Source organism: Apteryx mantelli, chromosome 3 (genome assembly GCF_036417845.1).
Source record: "Apteryx mantelli isolate bAptMan1 chromosome 3, bAptMan1.hap1, whole genome shotgun sequence".
Taxonomy (NCBI): Eukaryota; Metazoa; Chordata; class Aves; order Apterygiformes; family Apterygidae; genus Apteryx; species Apteryx mantelli.
In genome coordinates, this window is record NC_089980.1 from 48,716,215 (window position 1) to 48,736,157 (window position 19,943).

General features: G+C 37.7%; 1 protein-coding gene across 1 annotated transcript; it reads left to right on the forward strand.

Annotated features, from left to right (window-relative positions):
- Window positions 1-11: 11 nt before the first annotated feature.
- Window positions 12-10,568, forward strand: TFB2M (transcription factor B2, mitochondrial). The gene is made up of 8 exons (XM_067293327.1): window positions 12-360; window positions 1,123-1,211; window positions 2,140-2,293; window positions 2,701-2,849; window positions 4,401-4,490; window positions 6,394-6,456; window positions 7,784-7,935; window positions 9,325-10,568. The coding sequence occupies exons 1-8, from the start codon at window positions 12-14 to the stop codon at window positions 9,509-9,511; spliced, it is 1,233 nt and encodes a 410-aa protein (XP_067149428.1). The 3' UTR covers window positions 9,512-10,568.
- Window positions 10,569-19,943: the final 9,375 nt, after the last annotated feature.

Consider the following 19,943-nt stretch of genomic DNA (forward strand, 5'->3'; position numbering starts at 1 on the left):
CGGCGGGCGCGATGATGGCGGGGCGGCCCCCGCCGGGCGCTGCGGGCTGCTGCCGCCGCCTCCTCGCGGCGGCTCTGGCGGCGGGGCTGCGGCCGATGCTGTGCGGGCTGCCGCCGTGCTGGGCGGCGGCGTGGCGGGCGGCGGCGGCGGGGTGGCCGAGCCCGGGCCCGGCCCCGGGCCTGCGGGTGGCGGAGGCGGCGGAGGCGGCGGAGGCCGCGCGGCTGGTGCAGCAGGTGCAGCGGGCGAGGGTGCCGCTCCGCCGCTTCATCGCCTGCCCCGAGCTGGCGCGCACGGTGCAGCGCTGCCTGCAGGGCGGCGCGGCCCCCGGGCCCCAGCGCCCGCTGCTTGAGTGCGCGCCCGGTAAGCGGCCCCGGGGCTGCCCCCATTCTCCCCCACGCTCGGCCCTGCGGCGGCCGCGGCGCTGCGCCCTCCCCGGCGCCGAGGGCGCGGCCCTGCCCGGTGACCTTGGGGGGTCAGCGGGAGCCGCAGCCCGCCCGGGCTGGCTGCCGGCGCTAACGGGCCGCGCGGGGCGGGGGCGGGGGGGCTGCCGGCTCCGCCGGCCCCGTTTCCTCCTGGGACCGGGGTCTGGTGACCGGCAGGACCGCTCTGTGCTGCGGCGCGGCCTGGGCTCTCCGTGGGGGCGTTAAGTCAAACGGGGTTTCGGGTCTGTTTATGCAGAGCTTTGGGGGAAATACGTTAGGGCGCAGTCTCGGGACTTGTGTCCATAACAGCGGGCCTAGGGCTGCAGGCCCTGCCTGAGCTAGCGCTCCAGGCTTGTGTAGAGTTTTCTTACAGTAATCTCTTCAGAGGATATTTTAAGTATAGGGATAATTCTGGTAAGATTTGAAGATACATTTCAACTGGCAGAACAAAAAACAGTGGAAATATATGAAATATCTTTAATGTTCCTGCACATCAAACCTTGATGCTGTGTTTAATTCACTGAGTAATCTTAGGGAGGCAGTGTAAATCCTTTTTTTTTTCCTTTCTAATTTTTGTTTTGATGTGTGTTTGAACAAACACAATTTATTTCGTTATTGAAAGTGGTATGCGCCAAGTGTTGTATTGGGAAAATCTCTGAAGGAAATCACTTAGAAAAAAGATACTTTTTCCCCCCTTCAGGTCCTGGAGTCTTGACCCGGACTTTACTCAATGCAGGTGTTAGAGTTGTTGCTCTAGAAAGTCACTCGGCTTTTCTTCCAAACTTACAGGTAGATTTTTGATTTGATAGCACATTTCTAAAATTAATCAAGGGGAAAGTGAGAAATTAACTTACAACTGTGTGACTGTTGAATTCAAGAGTTATTCAGCGATCATTACTTGTAACATTTGAAATAATATTTAAAAAGAAGTAATAAGTAATGTTTGGTTTTACTTAGCACATTCAGCAACAATTTTGCTATTTTATGATCAATTGTTTGACATTTTGTGTATATTGGAATTCATAGTCTCCCTTTGAATAGATTCACTTATAAACTTAAGGCTAATATTCATCAGAATGATTGTGGCACTATATATTTAAGCAAGATGTTTGAGTGTAGCTTTCAGAAACCTATAAAAATAGTCTTTATCTCACAATATTATTTAATCTATTGTCCTGCAATTGACTCGGAGTATTAAGACACTTATGAGTGTTTCCCTCTCCTGTTCGTCTTGGCGTCCTATGGATTCCAAGGTGGTCAGACACAGAGCCTTAGAAATTACATCAAAAGGATTGTGGTACAGTGGTTTGAAATAGAGATTTGGAATTGAAGACGCTCACCTGATTTAAAATGTGTGTAAAGGAATTCTCTTTGTACATGTGAAGAATTTCAGTTGTAAATCATTAAGTGCAGTGGGTTGCTCAGCTGAATATAGCTTTCAGCTGTTTTACAAAACATTCTTGCAGAACATCTTACTAGTTTAAAAATGTGTTTTAAAGTTGTAGTTCTGTGGCATAAAAATGTCAAAATGTCTTCCATCATAGAGGAAGCTGCTTTTTGTGTGAGCTATGAGAAGTGACGCTGAGTTGACTCTTGTTGACTGGATACTGTTTTTAAGTAGTATTTGAACATTTTTTTTTGTTTTGTTTGGGATGGGTGTTTTGCAAGACAGCTTACTGTGTCCACATTTCTTCAGTTGAAACTTATTTTCATTCAGTCCCTAGAGAATAGATTGGATGGACAATTAAAAGTAATTTATGGTGACTTCTTCAGACTGGATCCTTTGATCACTGGACCAGTGAAACCACCTGCTGTGTGTTCTGAGAAACTTTTTGAATCTATGGGTGTAGCTGCAGTTCCTTGGAGAGCAGGTAAATGCACATATATGGCCACACATATTACTGATACATTTAAAGGCTGCATAGACAGTTTGGCAAAATCTTTGGGTCTTGCTTGGGTATATGTTCTATTTAATACATATGCTGGATTCATACAGATTATATGCTCATTTCCTAAATTTCAGTTTTATTCAGGTAACCTCTTAATAGCTTAAAAAAAATCTTGTGGCAATATGAAATCTCAGCTATTTGCATGCCTTTAATAAAGGTTTAGTCTAATGCAAAATGGACTTGGCTTTGAATAAAGTTTGAATTTTATTCATTCTCAAATAAAATGACCTGACAGACTTTTTTAATTGTTTGTAACTTACACATTAGCATCAGATTGTTCAGTCCATCTCACAATATTTTAAAGATATTTTTACTCGCTACTGAAACAGATGTACCTGTGAAAATTTTTGGAATCTTACCACAAAAAAAGGAAAGAAACACGCTATGGAGGCTACTTTTTGCCCTTTATGAATGCAGTTCCATATACAGATATGGAAGAGTAGAACTCAACGTCTTTATAAGTGAAAAAGAGTACAAGGTAGGTGCAAGATATTTTACAGGTAGTCGAGAACTGCTACATAGATCATCAAAACAGTTATATAGTTAATGTTTTTGCTACTGGTTTAAAATTTCTGGCAGAAAAAGAGAATCATGTCTGCTCCCTTCTTGTTTTATTTAACTTTTTCTTTTATTTGTCAGAAACCATTCTGTTGTCACATAACCAAAAATCTTTCAAATTTGAAGGCTGTTCTTGTGAAGGATAGGCAACAGCAGACCGCTTGTTTTCCATTCTAACTTCTGAGGTGCTTAAATTCCGTAATGTGTTTTTGCAACAAAATTGTTTACTAGTTGCACGTAATAGTCAGTGAAAGAGGGAATTCAAAAGGCATCGTGAAGAGTAGCAGCATTACTAAGTGTCATACTCAGTAAGATGCACTTGCCCACTTGAGCTCGTTTTTCATGTAGTATTGAAAAAAATGAGGCAAAATATGAATGAATTACACATGTAAGTTCTGTACACTCGGGTGCAAATTAGCTTTCTGGGTTGCTTGTTCCTAATTTATATTCTGTCCTAAGACTTTTAGTTCAGGGATGCCTTTTCTTTCTGTGAAACTGTGAGGTTCATACAGAGCTGCTAAACTTTGATTATTGAGGTAAGCAAAGACTTCCACGTGTGCGTACACAACCTGCAGTCTGTCCAACACATTGCTTAAAAAAAAAAACAAACTAGTATATTCTTCTAAGAAATGACAGGTGGATATCCAGTTAAGTGGTATCTTTTTAATGGCCAGATTTTGAGCAGATGGAAGGCAGCCTATTCCTTTTAGAGCAGTTACTACTTTTTTTTTTTATATTAAGTTTTCCGGTTTTATTGTGAGCCCTCTAAATATAAGTTAAATGTACTTAAGTAAAAGCAATTGGAGCCTTCTTTTAATGAGTGCTGTTGGTTCCTTGTTTTGGTTGATAGTATGGAATGGCTTTCTTAACATGGACATCTAATTTCACACAATAGTTTGATTTACTTCTCTTTGCCTTGTTTGAAAGTAACCATGAGATTTTTGTTTTTTTGCCAAGTGTTGTCTGATCTGTAATATTGATCAGGATGATAACTGTGCAAGTGGCTTAGTGCTCACTGTAATCACCTGATGCTATTTTAACAGTCTTGGTTTACTATGCTTGTGTCTTATTGGGAATATTCTCCCATAAATGTAGAAGTACTCAAGAGCTGCTAACTCTGCCCACATTATTCTTATACAAAACATGGTGCCTGCTTCTCTTCTGTATGAGACTCGACTCTGCCTTACAAAGGACCAGAAAGTGTAAGCTGGAATTTCCTACACAGTTCAGTTATCAAAATTGCAGCAAAAAAGTACTTAGACTGCTGTAATGTCTTCCAGTCTTGTTCTCTGACGAGATGTACTAAGACAGTGCGCAATATGTATTTGATGCCTAACGTAAATTTAACTTGGAATTTTAGACTTCACTCTGAATTTTTTACCACTTGTTATATTTATAAGGATTTTGCTTAGATAAAGAGCGATCTTGGGTTTTGCAACAAAAAAAAGTTCTTCCTTTGCCGTTTTGTCAGGTATTAACAGCAAAACCTGTAGAAGTGAGGGCCTACCAAGCACTTTCTGTGCTTTGGCAAGTAGGATGTGAAATTCAGCTTCTGCACATGGTAAGTATTTCGTACCAGCTGACATGGTTAATGCTATAAACGTGTTTACAGAAAACTGTTTAAACTGTTTTACCATTGGAAACTATTTGGAAGCTAATTTGACAGTTAAATTAGTTGGAGAGCTATTGAAAACTCTTGGATGTACAGTTGAGCAGCATCATTAACTATGATGTCAGTATTTTCATTACAAGCCTCTGCACTCAAAGGGTTTGTTCTTAGAAGCTGGTAGATAAGGAAGTGATCTCTGGGCAACAGATGGGTCTTTTCCATCCTGCGAGGTGTTATGTGAGACTCAGACTCAGAAAGACTCTGCTCTGCCAATCTGTCATTGACTGCTCTTTGTATGTCTTCTGCATTTTGCCACCGTGTATGCTTTCTCCTTCTTGAGTAGTGTTCAGTAGAAGGTTGGGTTTTTTTTCAGTTAGCGCTTTTATATAAAAAGCAGGTCTGCCTCCTGCTAGTCGATAACTATCTTACCTTCTCAAAGTCTTCTGTTTATTTTTAAGGTTTTCTAAATTGTTTTTCCCTCCCACACACACGGCCACCAACTTTCACTTGCTTCAAGCTTTATAGAATTATATTCTTTTGTGTGCTGTTTTTCTAGGAGTCTACTTTTATAGTTTAATGTTTTGCTAATCTAGAATTAAAAGTTTCACAAGGTATTGGCTTCCAACAAGCTTTTACCAGCCTTGCATTTTCTGCTAAGGCAGTATCCATAAACTTAGCCTGTGTTTAATATTGGTACTACCATGTTTGGTATTTAAAACTTCATGTCCTTGTAAGACTGAGTGTCTGCTTACTGCCTTTCCCAATCTGGAGTCTGCCTTTTTTTTTTAGTTCTGTACAGAAGGATGACTAAAGGCATGGAATAGTTTATATATAAGGAATGATTAAATTTTCTAAGACTCCTTGAGAGCAAGTTAGGTGCCTAAACATTAGAGCTAGTCACATTTTGGATGCCCGTGGCTGTCTGAGACATGCACATGACACAAGCAGATACAGCACAGGACTTACCTGAGACCAGTGCCCTTGTTGATGGGCTACTGGAGGCCAGGCAGAATATCCTAAGATATCTGAAACTGCATCAGATTTGGTATCTGATTATTATCCGTGTAGCGTAGAAAGTACCCTTCTGAAGGGCCATGACTCTCAAAAATCATGGAGATCAGAGAGAGAATGAGTAGGGTTTAATTGTTCACTGGCTCCTCCAATGTAAGAAATTGCAGGTATCAAGTGAAACTTGGAGGAGGCAAGTCAAAACCAGCAAAAGTGTAGTAAAGCTGTGGAACTCCTTGCCAGGCTTTTCTAGGTTCTGAAGATTTGCATGGCTCACTGAGAACCTGGACAAAAAAATTTATTGAGGGTTACTAAATGTATAGAAACCAGATGTGGCTCAGGACGTTCCGAAGCATTACATAGTTAGAGACTAAATAATTTGAGAAACCATCATATATGCTTGCCTGGATTTTATGCTGTTTGCTATATATCTGCTTGCAGCTACTGCTGGAGTCAGACTAGTGAGCTAGTGGGACTTTTCGTCAGACCCACTACAGAGGTGTTTCCTATCAGTTTCCAGCTTTGTTTCAAATTCTGAACTTGAAACCTCTAAGTAGCCTTGCTAATTTATTGTAATATATGCAAGTTATTTGATTATAAGTAATTTCAGCAGTGCTACTCAGATACTTTGTTAGGAGTGTGACTAAATAACTTATTCAATCTGGACTTTGTGTGCTTATTACTTTAAATTTTTACAATTTTTTTTTCTATTTTTAATATGTTTACACCATTTTAAAGTAAATTTTAGAACTGGAGTAAACTTCTAATTTGGCATGATTGATGATAAATAATTTCCAAATTCTAGCAAAGCACTTTAATTCTGTAATTTATTTGTTCCCTCCCATAGGAACCTTGGTCATCATTTTTAACTAATTTGAAAAATGGGGGACTGGCGGTACCGAAGAGCACGGTAAGACCATTATGTGGGCTTTCCTCCTTTTAAATGTGTAGCTAAACTACTTTTAATTAAATATAGGTTAATATAACTTTATAACAGCATTCGCAAATGTGTTTTCTGGCTGTGAATAGCGTATTTCCTAAGAAATGTTCTTTTAATTAAAACACACAGGCAGTGTGTAGATGCATGAGAAGTGTGGTGCAGAATTGCTATTGAGTAGAAACTGAAATAAATTAGTATCTTTTTATTGTCTGTAAAGGAAAAAATATAGTGAATTAACAACATAAGTGAATGCGAAGAGGTGAAGAATTACCAATACGTTCATGTCTACCTGCTTGAACAAAACTCTTACTGCAGTTAATAGCATCATCAGGATGTTGCTGTTTTTGATGAAGCTAGTTGTTCGTGTGTCCAGCCTAGATTCCATGTGCTAGCTAAGTGCTGAAAAGTGTGGGTCTCAAAGCTTAGATTTTCATCCCCCCTTTTTCATCTAAAATTCTTTACTTTTTTTCTCTTAGAGAAGTACTGATATTCTTTTGTATAATAAAGGAATATTTCTATTTAAACCCAATAACATAAAAGCATGTTTTTAGTTTTACCCTCGCCACAAAAACATGCTACAGTAGTATATTGAATGTTGTTTGAAATGCTGTTGTATAATGTAAGTGACTATCAGTGAGTATAAGTGGTTGGGTATGCCTTACACACTTAAGTGTGTTGTTGTAATGTCATGTAGAGAGGCATATCAGATGGAGTGTGTAAGATGTATTGTAACCCCTTACAGCCTTAGGAGAAGTACATATGGGAGATCTATTGGATGATATATCCATTGCTGCCAGTACAGAAGTACCTTTATGACAATTAAAGACTCTGTCCCTTCCAAACCTCATAAAATCCTCGCGTTGCAGTACTGTCTTCAAGTGTTGCACTCCAGTATTTCTATATTTATATACAAAAGGCAGGTAATTGAAATGATTTGACCTGAAATCTTGCATAATACAGGCATAATATAGACCACACAATCTCTTTTGAAAGTTCATGCATCAAGCCTGTGTTGTCTATTTGAACTAAGTTCTAATCTAAAAAAAAAAGATATCTGCTTTATTTCTTATGTATTTCCTATTTCCTTTCCTGTTTGAAAAAAGATAGTTTTATCTTAGTTCTAGAATGAAATTTTATAGCCTTTGCTTCCAATTAAATTATCTTGTTATGACTTCTCCTGTTAAGTTAACACTCTTTAAGAAATGTTTTTTGTGGCACAGATGAAATGCTTACTCTTGCCTCGAGAAAGATACTGCCTTATAAATGACTTACTTGCAGTGACTTGTTTTTCTTTCAGTGGTTGCCAAATGACCATTTATGTTTGATACGACTGACTCCCCGAAAAAATCTATTTACAGGAGGCATGAAGGCCAAAAATTCAGCTACCTTTATTTTCATGGTGAAACAGTGTCTTGCTAAACCCAGGTCTAGACTTATTGATAGATTAAAGTAAGTAAGGAAGAAATGTATTATGTATAATTTTTTTTCAGAGAATTATAGAAAAATACTAAAATATGTTCTCAAAGCAGTATTTATTTGCAGTTGAAATACAGCTTGCTTATTGAGTTTTTTTCTTTTTTTAGTTCTAAGCATCTAAATACGAAATAGAAGATTTAATTTTTCCAAACTCAAATTTAATATCTTTGGGAAATATTCCTGGGCTATATTCAGAAGTTTGGCAGGAAGGTAGGGAAGTATTTACAGTATAAAGATGCAGTATGTGGCTGTATAGCTAATGGAAGTGAGTGCACATATCTGCAAGAAGTTTCTACTCAGCTTAAAGACACACTAATAAAGTCACCAAGATTTTCCAGGTATAGAAATTAAAAAGCTGGAACAGAGCTTCAGTTTGTAAGAAGCATCAAAGCAAGGCTAATGAGAATGACTGAAGGTTGTGGAGGGTTGAGTGAGGATGTCCTCAAATGGCTTGCTGTTATCTAATTCAAAAATTAGGCTTTAGACTTATTTACCAGTTATGCAGCTGTCTTTAACTGCTCTCTTTGATATGACCTGGGAGCTATTCATTTGGCTTTGTGGTCACTAGATTTTTGCTCTCATAAATAGGATGCATTTGCACTCTGGGAAGCATTGGCTTTAACTTGTTGAGGAAAAAAATTAACATAGATTATTTCTCATACGTTGGTAGTGGCTTATGGATGTTAATTTCCAGAATGGAAAAATCTAATATGCTAACAGACTCCTGTACCTCATTTAGCAAAGACAAGTGCAAAGAGCCTTAATGGTTTTCTTTATTAAAGCTCAATGGTGTACCTAATCTCCATTCAATCCTTCAGCCAGGAATTGGAGCTATCCTTAAAGGCTTTTAATTTACGTCCTCTGTGGTTAATGTGTATGCGCGTATATAAGAGGTCTAGTTTTCATTGTAATGATGTGCATGGGAGACAGTGGATGGATATGTTTATTTACACCACCCACATATTTTCTTCTGTATGTCATACTATATCATGCTAGACTGAATCATCTTCTTGAAGATGACCTTGGCTTTAATTTTCCAGGCACTGAAGTATAAATCCATTTATGCTGTAATGCCTGTTATTGACTTATGTGGGGGGGAGAGTCACCCTCCAATGAGGTGCGTTATGTGGTTTGGTATTGTTTTTGTCTGCTGGGGGTTTTATTTGGTATTTACAAACCTTATTAGCAGAGGTTTCCTCCCCTTTGCAGTATGGATTGAAAATAACTTATGTCATAGGAAGAAAATGTAAACTTCTAGAAGCTGAGAAAGAATGAAATGGACCTTCAAATACTGTTTCTTGATCTTAATTTATTTTTTTCACAGAAAGAAATGCTCCATTATGACTTTGTTTTATGTTTCAGTTCATGGAGCCTGTACAATGGCCGCAAATTACTGAGAGAGCTAGAAATTCCAGAAAATGCTGAAACAGTTAACTTGTACCCGGAAGACTATAGACGTCTTTTTGAGGCTTTGCAAAGCTCTAGTGTGTTTACTGAAAGCTGGTTCCATGATGAAGTCTTGGAAAGTATAAGAAATATAAACTTCTAAATCTAAAGGTGCTGACATTTGGAAGATCTTCTTTGCTTCTGGAAGATTACTATGATAAGAAATGGTTTAAAAAAATTGGAGATACCATTAGTTAGATGATTTCCTGCCTAAACAGGAAGATAAATGTACCAAGAAACAAGAGCCCTTCTACGCAGGATGCAACTATGGGATTTACAGTCATTTCACTACAATCCTATCCAGAATGGACAAATTTTGCATCTTCTCCGGGAGCATATTAGCAAATGGCTGCTTTTGGATATACCACTTAAACTGAACTACTTGTTACACTGCTGTGGATTTACATCATTTGAAAAAAAAAAATAGACCAAATACAGTGATTTGTGCAATTTGTATTTTAGCACTCAGTGATCTGAGTGTTCTTTCACAGATTCCCAAAATACATAGGTCTTTACAAACATTGAATCTGTTTTATCTGCTCCTGACTAAAAGCCTTGCAGTCTAAAATTAGCATAATAAATCAAGGCAGTGGGTTAATAGAAGACAAGGTAATGACAGCACAATAAAACATCCAGAGTGTTTTGTTTAACTGGAGATTTTGTCGTGTCTCTGGGGAAAAATTCATAGCTATTTTTTCTTTTGAAAAATTGAAATGACAAAACTAATTGAACTTTGACCAGTCTCTTCTAATTTACCATATGCAAAAACACCTATATGCTCATAGGCTTTATCTTTAGGTCTGAAAACAAAGTCACTGGCCATTCAATGTTATATAAACCGTTAACCAAAACCTTACTTGCAGCCTTTGTCAATTCATTATTCATTGTGTATTACCTGTATATATAACCTTATTTTAAAACCACATGGTATTAAAATTCTCTTTTTAGCCATAGTCCTCCATAATGCAACCTGTTCCTGGTTCCTCTTGCTCTCTTACCATGTAACTTTTCTGTTCTTGTATGTTGGATGTTGCTGGCAGGTACTACTGGTTCTGTTTTCTATACTACCTCCTATGGGAAGCAGTGTGGCCAGAAAGGCTTTTTTTTTTCTTTTTTTTTTTTTAGGAGAATATAAGTTAATAAAATGTCTTTTTGGTAAAGGCTCAGCTTTTTTTTCGGACTGTGAAAAACAGTAGTGACCAAAACAATGCAAACAGAGAATTGTATTTCTTAAGCATAGTGTGAGGTATATTTGTGACATGCATTCATCTCTGTCTTCCTCCTGCAGTTCCTGCTGCAGAAGAAAAGTTCACTTGCAACATCTTCAGTTCACTGCCCAAGCTAGGCTGCTGGCCGTCATTGCAGTGGCAGAATCCCAGCTGTCTGCTTAAGCTGCTGCTAAGCTTTTGTAATGATAAAACTATTAGAAAAACTGAGGTTTATGTCTCATTATGTCTCAAAATGTTATTTGTGCTTTGGTGTATGTCTTGCAGATTTAAGGGTGTTTTTTGTGTTCAGAGTTCTCTCTGCTTTAGATAAGTTGCACTGTAAAATGACCATGAACGGCAAACTTGCTAATGCAGGAGCAATTCCACCTCTTTTTCAAACTCAATAGATGATGACTTGTCAAATCTACCAGTCAACAAGAACACAGTGTCTCCTGGCCTGATTTTTTTTTTTTTCCTTGAATCAAATACCTTGATCTTGTTGCAGCAAGATATCAAACTGAACATGTTAGAAGTATTCAGAGCATAAATTAAAAAAGACCACTGTCTATATAAAGGTCCTTAACTGTGTTGCTGATGACATTTAGAACATGAGCTGAAGAAATAAAATTATTTGCTGTAATTTTTGATGCTGTTGGCAAGCAATATTGACAGAGCCATTGCAGAGACCCCTGACAGAAAAGAGTCTATAAGTGAAAGGAATATTGTATGACTGGGGACTTGAAATGAGGAGACTTACTGCTAGCCTGAACTGTCATTAACTCACTGTTTGAATGTAAGCAATATGTTTAATCCCTGATCACAAATGTGAAATGAGAATAATGCCTGCCATTATAAAAGTGGTTTTGGTATTCCAAGAGATGGAAAAAAGTGAAAAATACTGGCCTACGCAAATGAATATGGGGGAGTGAAACTCAAGTAGGTCTATAGATTTGATTCACTGGTACCACGCCCTCAGGACTTTGTTGTCACAAGTTTACAACTTTTGTAGGATAATGTCAAATACAAACTTTCACTGAAATTTTAAATTGTATAAAAAGGCTTTTCTTACATTTTTGTTATGATTACTAACCAATCATGTGTCTTCACCCTGTATTTCTTTCACCCTGTACTACGTTCCTTTCCTTAAGTAGTATGTTTTATTATTATTTTTTGGTTTATAACAAAGCAAGGTTTTTTTCAGTGATTTGGTTGCAAGACCCATTGACTGGCAATTTATAAGTGGTATTTCCACTATAGGCTTTTTGAGACTTCTACACTTCTCCTGATTTATTATCTTAACACTTCAAACTGCTTCTTTATATGGAGAGCTTAAGCAATGTATTTGAGCTTTTCAGCACACACAATGGTCATGGATTTAATGTCTTTCATATTCTTCAGTGTGAAGATTTAATTTCTCAGAATTTCTTATGTTCATAAAGTTAGTGGTAAACAGAGTTTTCTCACTTAGCTTATAACAATCAATCTTGAGGAATTATGGAATAAGGACTTATAAATACATAGTGGGGGACATGCCAGCATTTTTCAGGCAGCTCTGAGTGTTGTATTCATCCTTTGCTTAGTGGCTTTTCTGTTGCTTGGTACACACTGATACATTCCTTACAGTGTAACAGGGCAAAAACTCCAGAAACTGATTGGTGGAAATACTAGAGGGTAGAGACAGGTGGTCAAGGACAAGTTGAACTCCAAACCTTTCGTGACCATTGCTTTTTAGGTCCTGCAGGGAAAAGGTAGTTTTGTCTATGCCACTTAAAAAGCAGTGAGGTGGGATTAGTATAGTCATGTTTATTGATGAGGTAGCTAGCTTGCCAAGAGTGGGAAGACAGCTAAAAAAACAAGATTATATTTGGGATGAATGTTGAATGTTGATCCATTTCCTTAGTTGCATTTTTTTTTTCAGTGCAGAGTAGACAGCTTAATGAGAAGGGGGATGTCAATATTTCTCCTAAACGCACTGCGTATTATAAAAGCAGCAGACTCAATAGTTGCAAAGAAAATATCTCTTGATTTATTTAATGAGGTGACAAGAACTAATATGGCTGATTTAGAAAGAAGAATTAACTTATTTACCAATATGGTAGCAAGAGGAGGAGGAAGCCCATTTTTGTCTTTTTAGGGTGAGGGAATGTGAGAAAGGGCAACTGTGAAAGATTACTTTCAACTTCTTGCGCTTTACCTTTTGGCATATGCATCCATAAAACTGTTTTCAAAATGGAATATTGGTTTCAAAATGGAATCAAATGGAATTTTATTTAAAAAGCAAAACTAAAACTGCTATGCCAGAATATTTCACATAATTCTATCTCTGATTCTCAGAATTCTTTAAGCTGATTAAAGCTGTGAAGCTTTTGTTCAGAGCTGTTTTATTCTTAATGCAGAACGTTTCACACACAAGCCAGTTGTTCTAATGAACGTGACGGAATCAAAAGGGAGAGAAGGTTGGGTTTTAACAACATAACTTATGATCCTGTTCTCTATAGTGCCGCAGTAACTGTGTAATGAAAAAAAATGATGGCTTGTAGAGGTTCTGTCAAGAAGGACATACGAGCAAGTCTAGCACAGTTCTTTATTTGTAGATTAATTGAATTTGCATAAACAGGTATTTGTTACTACAATGTTTGAAATATGTAGATAGTTTATTATTGAGTTATTATCCCATAGTACATCTAGAAAAGTTTACTGAAATGAATTGGCAAAGAGAAATAAGAGCACAATTAAGTCTTACATATCTAGTTAGAAATGAATACTAGTGTGGGGGTTTTGGACATTTATGTTCTACTTTTAAAAATATTTTAATGATGCTTTGGAAAAACAGGCCATTGTGACACTGATTTAGAACTCTGCCTAGGTTTCTATTCCAAAGATACATAGGTTTAATATCCTCTGTGTAAGAGAGTAGGGAATTTGATAATCCTAGAGGCTTAAGGAATTAGAATGTTTGTTGTCTTTGCAATATGCCACACTGTTCCAGACTTCCAATTTCAGTACTTGAGAATTACACGTTATCAGAAAGGAACACAAATCTGTGACTTTTCAGAAGGCAAATTGACAGTTTTGCATGTATCACCATTTAAATCACAATGACGAGAAAATGGTGTATTAATAAAATCTTAAGCATGTAAACTTTCACTTTTAATTACAGATCAGTTTTTGTATGAACCAGCATAGCAATAATCATCAATCATTTGTACAGTGCCTTAAATTTTCACTGTGCTTTAGAAACTCTGACCTGCTCCAGTTTTTAAAGAAGATTCCTTTTTCATTTCAGATGAACATAATACAGTTGCAAACCGTAAATTACTGTAGCTTGCCACTCCAATTCTTTTGTCACTGTTACTAAGTAACAGTAAGTTAAAGGCAAATAATAAACTTTCTGCACGGAAGTGTAGAGGGAGCCTAAAAAATAGGATGTTTCAGAGCTGCTGTTTTCTAAAATGCCTGGCCTTCTGCATAGGTCTGAAGAAGCAAGAAGGTGCACATCCCTTGTTTCTGCAAGTTCAGTGCTTTGAAAGTTGACTGCGTGGAAACAAAATTCTAAAGAGTTGGGGTTTTTGTTTTGTTTTCTCTTTTTGTGTGTGTGTGTGTATGTGTAGCTTCTGGCTTTCATTTTAAACCACTTCTGTGTAACAGTGCAGGCAGCTTATGGTCACATCCAGAAGAAACAAAATACAGGTGTAGATGTACTGTATAGAATGGTGCATTTGCCATATTCCTCAATATGTTCATGGAAAGCAGCCAAAATCACTTCAGTTATTTTGGTGCTGCTTGCAAATGCAAAGAAAGAACTTGAAACCAGGAAAACAGTATATAAATTTAGTTTAATATTCACATTTTAATAAGTCACCAAAATGCTACACAAAGAGAAAACAAAACTGCAGGGGGGAATTTGCTCAAAACTGCCAATGTTAGACCGTCTCTGAAGAGAAGATCTTAATGTCAACTTTGAGACCAAAAGGTTTATGGGAACTACTCTTCTATCATGGTGATATAGTGAAGTTCCCCATTTCTGAAAGTGCATTACTTCATGAGTTACTGTGCCAGATACAGTAGGTAATAAAAAGTATTTTGAAATGTGCACCATTTTCAAAAGTTGGTGCAAAATTCTGTTGTATATTACATAGTTTTGTGTTACGACACTTGCTTTATATGAGGTATAAAGTAACAGAATTCTAAAATTACATTGATTTAACTGTAAGCTTCTTGGGCAGACTGTTTTGCTGTCTTGATTCTGTGATCTTGGATGAGATGAGAGTTACAATGTACATACAATATACTTAATAGAAAGTCTGCCATATAGCATCTTTATTTCCAGTCTGTTTCATTTTTCACAGGTGGATTTAATTCTTGAACCTCTAAAACGTGAACCACTCATGATTCATCTGTCAAGTGGAACTCTTACTTTAAGTATTGCCTTCATGCTTCAGATATTGTTTCTTAGGGGAGCTGCCAAGCAAATTCCTTTTAGTGTACCATTTTAAAGTACCAATATATCATAGTTTATATATTGATTATAACTTCCGAGGTGATAAGTCTTTTCTAATGGCTCTCATCATTTGTGTCATCCATCTGCCTGTAAAAGAAAATTGCTCGGCAGTGATAGCAATTGCCTAAAGTTTTACTACTTAACTGTATTAATATCTTAGTAACCACAAATACAAGCAGAAAGAAACCTGGTCCTTACAATGCCTAGTTAATGAGCAATTTTGCCATTTGGAATTAGGTAATTGGTCAAGTTGCATTATGTAGTCAGTAGCTTGCTTCCGATTCAGAAGAGGGATTGTGACCTTACACTAATTAAAACAGTAGATGATGAGATAAAGTGCTGTTAAGGTAGAATATGTATACACTGACTACCAGGCTTGTTTAGCTTTAAACATCTTAATAATATACAGCTTAGCTTTGCAGGTAATAATGACAATGGTAATAGAAATATCAACATAAGACTCCAGAAACGGATTGTGTGGTATAGTTTAAGATAAGTACATGTAACAGGAAGAACCTCAGGCTTCCTGAGAAAGATGGTGAATTAATTGTTCCAGCAGGCTAAATACAATCTGCAGTGCTGTAGAGTGAAAATTCCAATCTAAGCTTTGCAAAACTTTAATTAGCAAGACTCTACATTCAAAATATTTTTCTTGTGTAAAAATTGAGAGAATAATGAGTAACTTTCTGACAAATGACAAGAAGTCAACAGGAGATGTTTATTCACTCACATTGTATCCTTGCTCAATAGCTATTGCGTCTTTGTCCTTGAGTGTGGTGTGTTTTACCTGTCACTGCTAAAAATAGATGCTTGCTGTCCCCAGCTGATAGAACACAAGAAACAGCAAACACAGGAAATCCAAGTGAAATTAGGGGTAGCTAAGACACAGCAAATGGAGCAGAGTCAGTTAGTCACAATATTGAGCAAGACTTTAACACTTGATGTAGTTGTTCCCATTGATAAGACACCAAACAGACCAACAGCACTACCTATTTACATAAAGCTTTATGTTTGCATAGAGTTTGGTATGATTCATACATTTGAATGAGTCATAAGTTTTCTTTGCAGGACAGCTACTCTTCATGTTTTTCTACAAGCTTGTTTTTATCCTGGTCCCTTTGTTTATGAGTTCTTAATTTTATAGTGATTGCAGAGAAGTCTGATGTCATCATTACCCTTTGCTGCTCCCATATTTTCAGCTGCAGAGTGTAGTAGACATATACAAAGACTTTTATTGCCCTGCCACAGAATCACACTCCGAACGTAAGAGAAACCATCAGCCAAATTGAATTGGCAATGATTTTGCTTGATTTTTATGCAGATCTCAAGCACGCAATCTACAGATTGACTCAGGAATATTTACCCATGTGTAACATTGCTGCTTAAACTGAAGACTTAGTTTTTAAAGCAAAGCAGGAAATAAATGCACACTGCACTATGGGTATAAGATTTTTGGAAGTCTCTGCTAATAACATTCAATGCTTCCTGCAAGAAATTGTCTGCAGGAAAAACAAAACAACAAATTTAACTATTTGATTCATGCTTCCCTGTAAAGATGTGAGATTATAATTTTTTGTGTAACTATATCTCCAGAATTATTTTCATATAAAGTACACTTACAATTCTTGTCTTTCAGCTATGAAATTATGCTGACATCATCTTCAAAAGCTTGTTTATGCCATACGAAGAAAATGTGTATGTTTGAGGCAGGGAGAAGTCAAGACTAGAAAGTTTTTATAAAGATCATAGTAAAAAAAAAAACCCAACAGGTAAAATCTGTCTGTGTATGAAATTTATTATGAATTTGTGCTCAAAATGCTTTTGCATTAAGATTTTTTTTTAATTTTATATATAGGAATCATTAACTTTTAATTAGCTCACCAACACTAACATTGAGGAGACTCCTATGTGTTCATAAAAGATCCATCTGTGCCTACAAGCTTTCAGCTAAGTTATTTGATACCTACCCTGTATCTTTAGTGATACAGGTTTTGTATAAATTCAAAACTTAAATTTTGTATTTAGATCCATATTTTGTCACCAAAAAAATCATCTGTGTCTCGCTGGCTTGCTTATGGCTAAAGAGCAGAATTTGTATAGCTGTGTGGGTTATTTCATTACTGCAATTCTTTTTTTTTAAATTCATGTTGTGGAACACACTGTCTTGAAATAGAAGAGCTAAACTTCAATGTCTCATCTACAGACAACAAGGAAGTATGACTAATTCAGCAGCATCAGCTGCAATTAAGTGATATTTCTCACAAAAATGCCTCCATTACATGCCTTGACAGCTATCTGTGTGCAGTATGATGTCACGCATGCTCAACTAAGTATCAGGAAGTCTGACCTGTTTAGGTTGGTGGATGACTTGGTAATGTAAAACCCCATAATAATAACAACAGGGATTAATTAAACTAAATATGCTCAATTGTCAATTGAGCCTTTACTGGGCCATATTAATGAGCAGTTATAGACATCATGTAATTATGGCTTGCTGCTTTTTAGAAAATTCAGACTGATGTTTCCAAACATGTCTGGGTCAGGCATTCAGTTGTTCTCCATTGCTCAGAGAGGGTGTTGAATGGCTCCACCTAGAGACCAATCTATAAACTGTAGATGTAGATATTCAGAAACAGCTGTCAAGCCTCCTCTTACAGATGTTGAAATATCCAACACTGCATCAGTGAAAACATTTATGCTCTGCTTCAGAACTTATCTATACCAGAACACTCTGTTACTACAATTATACTGTCATATCAATTGAAATATGCTCAGCCAAAAGTTGTCTGCTGTAGTTTATATTACTCTCCAGCTTAGGCCAAGCTGATGAAAGCCCCTTTCTTTAGGGATAGCTGCATTTACACTTGGGTTTTGGGCAGAATAGCTGTCTTGGCTAAGGTTGCAATTTTTTTTTAAAATTTTTTTTGGTGAAAGAAGGGATTTAGTCCCTTAGACCTATTTTTGTAATTTGTGAGATTCTGTTACCATATGGGACACATAACATGAGAAAACCTGAATGTTCTTAGAAAATTTTGAAAATAATGATCTACATCCTGTATAGTGTATTTGTATTAGCCCTTTCCTGAGAGCACTTTCTGCAGTTCTTATGTAGGACTTTGTTTTCTGCATAAGTATATGTTTCTACTTATGTTTTCTGCATATAATGTTTGACTATTTATCTCTTAATATCTACCTCTTGGGTAGATAAACTTAACTTTTGTTATTATTGGCATTATGTTATGGGATTTGGGCAATGTCTGTTTAGAAACTTAATGACCACAAAACAGCATACACTGAGAGACAGAAGGAGACTGAACAGGGGAAGGAGTATAGCATACAAGCTGAATACAGAAGTGGTGGTTTAATATTTTAGTAACTATTATGGATGTCAAGTGTCTCACAGTATCACTATAGTCAAAAACTGTTTTCTGGCAAGTTTGCTTGGAGGATTAAAGTTAAGCATAGTGCACTTAACTATTTAATGGAAAGCTAGATTGTTCTCAGTTCTTTTGTTAATGAATTACATCACTGCAGCATTTTGGAGAATGTCTAAATATATTATTCTATGAGAATCCAGTGGCTTGATCTACCTTGGTTCTTCCCAACAGCAGTAGTTTGGATATGCATATTGTCACTTTTGATTACCCTATTGCAGCTGAATGAAAGCAGTTGTAGATTAAAATAGTTGTTCCTGAGAACAGAACTGAGTATGTTTAGAAAAGGAAGCTGTTTCGCAGGCCTGTTATGTCTGTCTTGCAATGTTCTTTGACAGGATGATTTAATGCTCCTTTCCAAAACAGAAGCCTGAACTCCCTCTATTGGCCTCATAAGAAAAATCAGACTAAGCCTATCTGCCTGGCTGAGTGCCTTCAACCCCCATGACATACTTGGTCTCTTAAATGAATGAAGCTAGGTAGAACCAGACAGGAAGCACGCAGCATCTCCTGTGCTTTGGCCATTTCAGAGTGGCGTTCTTACTTAATTGTGCAAGTGATTTGCTTTTCCCATCTCACTTATTTGGCACCTGTGACGGATGGCTCCGAAGGGCTTCCAAAACGCAGGTGGTGTGCAGGACTTGCTTCCCAAATAACCCGAAAGAGCTAGGACACAGTGCAGGGCTGTATCTAGCACTGCTTGTTTATAATCAGAGCAGAATGATATCCACAAATGGATCCAGAAGCCAAATCCTAAGGAAAATGTCCTGTTTTGGGAGGGTATTTGACAGAATCATTGTAATATCTCTTCCTTTGTGAGTCAGGCAGTTTAATGCTTCAGTTGCACCAAGTAATGCGCAGTTAATGAACTGAAAGGTATATAGTCTTCTACAGCGAATGGGTTTATATATGGTGAAGCCCCTGCCCAGCAGGTCTGACTTCCCTGTGCTGCTTTGTGGCAACCTTTGTGAAGAAATAAGTCACTAACGAACCTTGGAGGGGCGCTACAAAACGAGCATGATTTTCCCTGTGTAGTACATTGAAAGACGCAGAGAGCCGACTGCACTGAAGCGCACGGGGGCCAAGCCGGAGGGCGCTTCGGTTCCCCGCGGGCCTCCCGGCAGGATCCCCCCTTTGCCGGCCTGGCAACCAGGCCCCTGCCGGAGATTGCAGCCCCACAGCCCTGGGAGGTGCCCAGCCAGGTCACCTCATTACTTTTACTTTGTATAAAATTGTAGATGTCCCACTCTGCATACGCTTATGTCATTTTTACTATTGTATTTTGCTTCTGATTCTGTGTCATGGTTAAGGCTGGGCGGGCTTTAAAATGAAGCAAAAATACTGCTGAACGAGGCCAGCATGGCACTTAAAACTTTATTATCACTTGAAGCT